This window comes from Perognathus longimembris, chromosome 3 (assembly GCF_023159225.1).
Source record: "Perognathus longimembris pacificus isolate PPM17 chromosome 3, ASM2315922v1, whole genome shotgun sequence".
NCBI lineage: Eukaryota > Metazoa > Chordata > Mammalia > Rodentia > Heteromyidae > Perognathus > Perognathus longimembris.
This window is the reverse complement of record NC_063163.1, coordinates 98,989,274-98,997,903: the sequence shown is the minus strand read 5'-3', so window position 1 is coordinate 98,997,903 and position 8,630 is coordinate 98,989,274. Positions and strand designations below refer to the sequence as shown.

The 8,630-nt window shown below is 41.3% G+C and overlaps 1 protein-coding gene across 2 annotated transcripts in view; it reads left to right on the top strand.

The window, feature by feature from the left end:
- Positions 1 to 1,254: 1,254 nt before the first annotated feature.
- LOC125349424 (zinc finger protein 717-like) overlaps positions 1,255 to 8,630 on the top strand; it is a 39,186-nt gene continuing 31,810 nt past the window's right edge. For both annotated transcript variants that reach the window (XM_048343569.1, XM_048343568.1), the window contains exons 1-4: positions 1,255 to 1,388; positions 3,074 to 3,132; positions 6,951 to 7,077; positions 7,804 to 7,893. In XM_048343569.1, the coding sequence (XP_048199526.1) occupies positions 3,118 to 3,132; positions 6,951 to 7,077; positions 7,804 to 7,893 (232 nt within the window). In that variant the 5' untranslated portion in view covers positions 1,255 to 1,388; positions 3,074 to 3,117. The remainder of the gene's footprint in view (positions 1,389 to 3,073; positions 3,133 to 6,950; positions 7,078 to 7,803; positions 7,894 to 8,630) is intronic.

The following is an 8,630-nucleotide window of genomic DNA, read 5'->3' as shown; positions in this document are numbered from 1 at the left end:
TGGAGAACCTATACCCAGGAGGACAGAATATCGAGCACACCCAATCTGTCTCAATAAGATTATAAATAAAGGATCACCAAAAATCACAATAAATGTTTAAGAGAGGCAAAGTATCTAAGATATGAGGAAAGGAGACAAAGGATTTATTCCACCATCTAATGGATGAAGGTCTGGGAAGACAAATCTGAGGTGCCCTAGCTATTTAGCCTTGAGTTACTGAGAGGAACTTTTAGGATTAGAGAAAATGTAGGAACTCAAGCCAAGGTTGGGCATACAACACAAAAATAAAAAGCAGACTGATTTGGGGCAAGGCTTCAAGCCTCACATTCTCATAGACTCACCCTAAACTGCACTCCTCTACCTACATCCACATTCATCCTGATCACCCCAAACTACCATCTCCTTGAAGAGTAATGGAGGCGATGTGCCATGCTAGAAGAAATCCCTGTACAAAAACCCACTTAGGTGAATAAAATACTAAAAGAAAGGCAGGTAGAGCACTGGCACACTCACAGACACTGCCATGCTCCCAGTTCAAGCCACAGAATCAACAGCAAAGAAAAGAATGGTGAGAGAAAGGGAAAGAGGGGTGGGGAGAGAGGGAGGAAGGAAGCCCTTAAAGGAAAGGCAAAATTCAGGTCTGCCTTAGAAACAAAGAAATAACCAAAACCTTCTTAAGATTTCATAGATGGAAATTGAGGGTTTCTGGAAAAATAATGGTTTTAGAAATCTAAGCTTACACAAGAAGTGTGCTGTATATCTAAGAATTATGTTATTTTATTCCACTGCATACATTAGAGCAGTAGAAAAATCGAGTGATCAATTTAGTAGCTGAGAACAATTTTTTAAAGTGAGAAGGGGGATGCCATGTTCGAAAATTTAAGGCAAAACAGGCATAACATATTCAGCAGAACCCATCTGTTAAAAAAAAAAAAACCACGAAAATAACAACAACGTACTTCAATTAGCTCATTAGAACGAAGAATTCAAAAGCCAACTGACATAATTCTCCGACCATAGTCCTAAAGCAGTGTTTCCATGAAGCAACTCACCTTATCCTGCAGCAGGCAGAACAAAGCAACCGGGTTCCCACCGAACTCGAAAGACCTAGGCTCTGTCACCAGCCGAACACCGGAAACCGGTCCGCTTCCTCTAGGATGGCGCCGCGCATTGTGGGAAATGTAGTTCTTTCAGCACAGAACCGCCGGAAATGCGTTTGTTGTTCTTCCTCGTCGGCGCTTGCGCCTCCCCGCCCACTATTGGTGTTTTCCGTCTGTAAATTCCGGTTTCTTTCCCTTTGCCTTGCTTCTGAAAGTGCTCGGAATTACAGTTTTGAATTCCGAGAGCGGAGGCCCCAGGACGGGCTCCGCCTCTCTAGCTGATGTCAGGTAAGAAACGCGAACCGGGCTCGGGACTGGAGTCTGCCCTCCGAGCGCTCCTCCAGTTGGGCTTGCCGAGTGGGCGCCACCCTCAGCTCGCGCGCTGGCCAAGGCAGAACCTGGCAGCCGGAGCTCGGCACGCAGGTTGAGTGTTGTCCAGAGCGGGAGAGCCCGGGAGGTGCGCGCGCACACGCCCCCACTGAGGTTTCCACGGAGCACCTGGTGAAGGCGTTCACTTTGCCCTGCGGGATGGCGAGCGTGGCGACAGTTCTACTGAAGCCGGGAAGTGTGCGCGGACCCTGGGGCTTGTCATATTGCATTTGTGTTTTTGGGTTCTGGGTGGTTGCTCCTGTGTTTTTTTTTCTGGTCTGCTCGTGCCTTGTTAGCTTTCATAGCAGACCACCGTTGTCTTCACCCAGGTTTCTTTCTAGAGACTATTCCACACGGAACATTGGAGTACTGTGTGATGGTCGTGTGTTTATAAAATGAAGCCTATCGGGATTGGAAGCAGCGCATTCTGTGATAGGAATGTCCCTGCTGAAGCAAGAGATCTTGTGAAGTTTGCCAAGCCCAAAAAGTAGAGGGTGAAAAGGACGGGAAGGAAATGATCTATTTAGATTTCCTTGCATTAAGCAAGAGTCGGTTCTACTTTGCACAAGATTCACGAGGTTCTAGATCCTGTAACACTCTTAATCACTTAGTTTTAGAAGGTTTAGACCAACTTTAGGGACAGCATGAGGGGGACTGAGACATAAGCCAGAGTCTGGATATTAAATGTGACATGAGGCTGTGGTTTGGGGTGGAAAGGTAAGATTCACAACTACAAGAATGCATGTAATAATATCCTAACCGTCTTCTTTTTAATTTAGTGAGCTTCATGTTCCCACTGTCATTTCTAGAATGTTATCTTTCAAACTTATCCTAAAGGTCCTAGGAAGGGATGCACTGATGCTAGCTCTAACTTGTTTGTTTTCTGTCAGTTCAGAAAGTCTTTCTAACTGTGTTTTGATCTTAGAAGAAAAATAAGAAGAGTAAACTTAAGGCAATGCAACTTTCCCAAGGTTGTTTGACTTGAAGATACCACATTTCTTGAAGGTTTAGCTAGGGTTACTCATTTTGTCCCTGTTATGTGGAGAGGGTCTGAGAGAGTAAACCCCACCCAAATATGTTACAGAGTCCCAGCAAAAGTGAGTCCAGCACACGAACAAAATCAGGAGAACTCAAGCTTTTTTACAAGCACAGAAGCTGACCAAGGAGGAACATGGTGCAGACTAGGGTGCTAACACTGTGACCCTGAACAGTTCACAAGGTGTTTGCTTTTCTTTTCTTCTCTCTCTCTCTCCCTTTTTTTTTTGCCAATCCTGGGGCTTAGATTCCGAGGCTGAGCACTGTCCCTGACTTCCTTTTTGCTTAAGGCTAGCACTCTACCACTGGAGCCACAGCTCCTTTTCTTGCTGTTTCTGTTTAAATGGTGCTGAGGAATGGAATCCAGGGCTTCATGCATGCAAGAGGGGTAGTCAACCACTTAGTCATAGTCCCAGCCCTAATCGGGGGGTTATAAAGGCAAAAAACACACACAGGTGGTTATAAATGGCTTGGCAGAGTAGGTTGCAGTTTCTTAGAAATATAGAGCAGGAAAATCTGGGGCAAATTCCCAATAGTTCCTTTGACTACCTCATTGCCTTTTTTCCCAGCCTTGCTTCCAGAATCTTCTGTTCATTGCCAATAGGAACACAGAATGGACGGATCTCAGGTGAGTTGTTTTTGGTTTCTCACTTAGTTTTACATTGCATTTTATGAACTTAATGGAGGTCCCAGATTTAAAATGGAAAGTAGATTGAGATTGAAGAACATGTACCTAAATAAGACAAAGATGCATTGTACATTTTGCAGCTGATAAAAATCGTACATTCTGGGCTGGGGATATAGCCTAGTGGCAAGAGTGCCTGCCTTGGATACACGAGGCCCTAGGTTCGATTCCCCAGCACCACATATACAGAAAACGGCCAGAAGCGGCGCTGTGGCTCCAGTGGCAGAGTGCTAGCCTTGAGCGGGAAGAAGCCAGGGACAGTGCTCAGGCCCTGAGTCCAAGGCCCAGGACTGGCCAAAAAAAAAAAAAACACACAAAAAAAAATCGTACATTCTGGGCTGGGAATATGGCCTAGTGGCAAGAGTGCTTGCCTCCTACACTTGAAGCTCTGGGTTCGATTCCCCAGCACTACATATATGGAAAACGGCCAGAAGGGGCGCTGTGGCTCAGGTGGCAGAGTGCTAGCCTTGAGCGGGAAGAAGCCAGCGATGGTGCTCAGGCCCTGAGTCCAAGGCCCAGGACTGGCAAAAAAAAAAAAAAATCGTACATTCTGTCTACATCAAGTGCAGATGTGCTTCAATTCATCTCTTGGATTTCCTGTAGGTTGAACTCAATACTTGGGCTCTGTCCCTGAGCCTCTCTGGTGTCAGGGTAGCACTTCAGCCACTGCACCATGTCAGCTTTTTTCTCTTAGTGTGGTGCTGAAGAATGGAACCTAGGGATTCATGCATGCTAAGCAAGCATTGTATGGCTTAGCCCCACTTCCAACCCTCCAGGTTTGTTTGTTTTTCTATGTGAGGAAAAAGTAATCATACCTGTTATGTGATTCAATCATCCCCAGGAAGTCACTTCTCTGGGAAAGTGAAGGTTTGCTGGCAACTAATCAGAAATCACATCCTTAATAATATTAACCTGTTTTAATGAAGCTTTACTGGAGTGACTTAAACAGTGCGGTCACAAATACCTTCAAATGTTTCACAGGACTGAGTAAGCCATAGGTATTTAAAGTATTCTGAGAACATATTTCTTGTTGGTGCCCATTTCCAATAGGAAAAGCAGTAGACTTTAGAGTTGTATTTCTTCAAAAGCTCATCACTTAAATCCCATGACTGCTTTGTGGTGTTTCTTTTACTTGAAACTTTCACCTGACCCATGCCTGCAACCTGTTTATTAGCTAGTTAATTTGAGTTTTCTGCCCAGTCTGGCTTCCAGACCTCAGCCTCCTTTGTACCTGGAGTAGGATAACATTCTTGGGCCAGAGTTCTAGGTGTTGTTTTTGTTTCTTTTTAATTTTTTTTCAATTAATTTATTTATTGTCAAAGTGATGTACAGAGGGGATATACTTTCGTATGTAAGGTAGTGAGTACATTTCTTTTGTTTTTTCCTTGGTTTTTGCCAGTCCTGGGGCTTGGACTCAGGGACTGAGCACTCTCCCGGGCTTCTTTTTTGCTCAAGGCGAGCACTCTAGCACTTGAGCCCCAGTGCCACTTCTAGGTTTTTCTATATGTGGTGCTGAGGAAAAGAACCTAGGGCTTCATGTATGCGAGTCAAGCAGTCTACTACTAGGCCATAGTCCCAGCGCCTCTTGCTTTATTTTATATATCAATTTATGAATTTAATGGTTGTCCGAGATTGAAAATGGAAAACTAATTCAGCTTTAGCAAAACGTTCCTAAGTAAGACAAAGATATATTGTAGATTTTGTGGCTTACAAAATCTTACATTCTAAATTGGGTACAGATTTGCTTCAGTATGTCTGTACATTTGTTTATTTATTTTACTGTGCCTAGATCAATCCCTGAGCCCTTTACCTGAGCCTCTCTAGGCTCAAGGCTAGTATTCTACCACTTGAGCTACAGCACCACTTCTGGCTTTTTCTGCTTATATGGTCCTGAGGAATCAAACCAGGGGCTTCGTGCATGCTAGGCAAGCAGTCCACCACTGAGCCACATCCCAGTCATGTTTCTAGGTTTTTGAATGTGAGGAAGAATTGATGACATTGTTGAGTGATTCAGCCGAAAGTACTTGAAGTACTGTCCATATAGTTCCTGTTAGTGTACATTTCCAATAGAAATGCGGTAAACTTTAGAGTTGTGTTTTCTTCAAAAGCACATTAGTTAAATCCTATGACTGCTTCATTATGTTTGTTTTACTTGAAACTTAGGCTATATTTCATTCTGTCATCTTTCTACACAGCAATCCTGTTTGGGTGCATTAAACATTCGTAACTATACCATTTATTGACAGTACATGTTGCTTCTTTGGGCTCCCATGTCTGCCATCCATCTGCAGCATTTCTCATCTTGCATGTGAGAAGCAGTAGAGTCATTGAATATGCAGCTCCTGTTCCTCCCTATCTCAGTCTCCAGACCATCATTCTTTTTGGCCTACGAGTTTGTTGATCCTGGAAAACTCAAGAAGAGACACTATGCCATGGCTGTTCCTTTCTAATTGCTATGTTTTACTTAGGCAATTGTATTCAAGACTTAACCCTGCTGTAATGTGTAGTAATATTTTCTTTTCAATGCATTTATGTATTTTTATGTGTTCTTATCTTTTGTTGGTAATTGTGAAGTATTTCGCCAAATTGTTATTATAATCCTTGCTTTACTTCTGTTGTATAGAAACCTGCAAAAGGAAGTGCTGGGTCATATGCCAGTGTGTTTCTATGTTTAATTCACTTTATGGTTGTCTATACCATCTTTGATTGTTGTACATTCCTGGCAGATGCGCACCAAAGATCACATTATTTTCACCTTCTTTCCAGAACTTACTAGATTTTAGGGTTATTGGGGTTTTTTTTTTGTTTTTTTTTTTTTAAACTATGAGCATATTGACATGTATAAAGTAGTTATTTTATTGTGATTTTGATTGTGGGAAGTTGTTGTGAAGTCATTCTCCAAGTACTTGTTTTATCCCCTGTTTTCACTGTCATTGGGTACTAATCTTTTCTATTTTTCATTTTTCTGACTTCTTTGTTGGCATTCTTGTGGCTTGAACTCAGGGCCTAGCACTGTACCAGAGCTGCTCTTGCTCAAGATGAGCACTGTACCATTTGGACCACAGTGCCACACGAAGCCATAGTCCTGGCCATTAAAGGGTTTTACTTTAGTATTCAGAGAAAAATAACAGGTTGTTCAAAGTTGTCTATTAATACTGGTGCTGTTTTTCCTCAAATATCTTGATTCTATGTTTGGTACAATCTGTTGCAGCCACAAATATGCAAGGGTTCATATATTCCTTTCAAACACCTATTATGTATTAGCTCTTAACTCTACTGTTAGTTTGACCAATATGTTAATAAAGAAGTAACCAGATATTTCTGTATAGAACAGAGGCCATCCTTATGCTGAAGCATGGCACTTCAGAAGAACTGAAACCTGCAGAAAAATTGTTATGCTGATATTTAGTAAACAACCTACACATACTATTCCAAGTATCTACTTATACTTAATATTGTCATGTCAGATTAGTAGCACATGAGAATTTTTATCCTGTTTCTGGTGCTAGCAAAGAGAAATACACTGATGTAATATGGGCATTGTGTATTTGTTATTGTATTCCTAGTTATTGTATAACTAGTTATCTAGTTAATATAGAGCCAAGTATTTCTACTATGATATTTCTTCTTTCTACTTTATAGATAACGGTGCAAGCTCCAAAATATTATGTAAGAAAAGCACATTTGTAGAAGAATAAAATTCCAGACTTGGTCTTCTTCTGACTCAGGGTTAATTTCTTGATGAAAATGTGCCATTACAGAAGCCTGTGTCCTTTGAAGATGTGGCTATGGACTTCAGCTGGGAGGAGTGGCAGGACCTAGACATTGCTCAGAGGACCCTGTATAGGGATGTAATGCTGGAGACATACATCAACTTGTTGTCCTTGGGTGAGCAAAAGACACATTAATTTACAGGGTCAAGTACTTTGTTTTTAGTAGATCTATAAGTATTTATCAAAAGTGCAATGCTATTTAGGTATAAGATTACAGACTATGGGAAGTAGTGCATCTTTCCAAGAAAATCCTCCCCTTGATTATATTACTCCAGAGGCAATTTTATTCTCATTCTTCAAGAAGTCAAGGTAGCACCAGTTAGGCAACAGTTCTGAGACATGGTCTATTACCAGGGGAGTGTCTTAAGAAACTTGTGGTCATTGTGATAGTTGGATATATAATCTAGAGTAGAATGTATATTAGTACTCAAGTAAGATCTAGAAATCAGTAGTTGAAAGTGGGCATTCAAAATCTAAAGCTTTTACTGGGCACTCCTCTTCATACCTGTAATCCTAGTTAGGGAAATCCAAGCCAGCCAAATCAGAAGATTCTCCAGGAGATTCCTTTCTTCAATTAAAAGTAAAAATCCATTTAAAAGGGGTAGAACTCTGGCCTTGAGCAAAAGAGCTCAGGGGACTTGGCCATTCCTTGAGTTCATGGGAAAACACTGAGAAAAAAAAATCCAAACCTTGTATTTCTATGCAAAGTCAACCATGAAGCTATTGAGAAATTAGAAACTAGAGTTTGGAGTAACCTGTGTACCAGAATGTCTGAGATCATTATAGCATAGATGTCCAGAATCAGCATGAACAATTGTTCTCCCCTGTTTCTTTGTAACAGGGCACTGTGTTTCTAAACCCAAGTTGATTATCAAGCTGGAGGAAGGTATAGAAACATGGATGGGAGAAGTCTCAGGCAAGAATTTCCAAGGTGAGTGAATGCATCCTACACAGTGTTGTTGGAGACAGAGCCCAGGTGGTAAGTTCTTTTTTTGTTGTTGTTTTTTGTTTGTTAATTTATTAATTAAATTTTGTTGAGAAGATGTTGTGCAAAAGGGGTACAGTTACATAATAGGGCAGTGTGTACATTTCTTGTGTTATCTTACACCCTCGTTTTTCTTTCCCTTCCCTAGATCAGGTAGGCATATATACAGTACACAGTGTACCAATAGCATATACAGTAGCCACATGGCATACGCCAAAGGAAATTCACGTAGAACTTTAAATATAATGTCAACAATAGAGTTTGCTTATCCTTGTCTTATATGATCATACATACATAGCTTTTGAACTATCGTGATCCACTGAGAGGTCTACTTTAGACCTTTTTATGTTTGGTAGTTGTTTGGTTTCAGTTACGTAATGTAAGGTCGCTGACCCAAACCTATGGGAAATACCATTTGACAAGAAGTTTTTTGTCTCGTAGACCTGGTCTCTACTTTTCCCCCTCCCCCCACCTTAACAGTCATATATCAAGGAAATCATGCCCCTTTGTTTTCTGTGTTCAAGGCTTGTCTCACTCAACATTATTTGTTCAAGTTCTGACCATTTCCCTGCGAATACCAATATTTCATCATTTCTAATCGCTATGTAGTATTCCATTGTGTATAGGTACCACATTTTTGGGATCCATTCATCTGTAGAGGGACATCTGGCTTGTTTCCATAT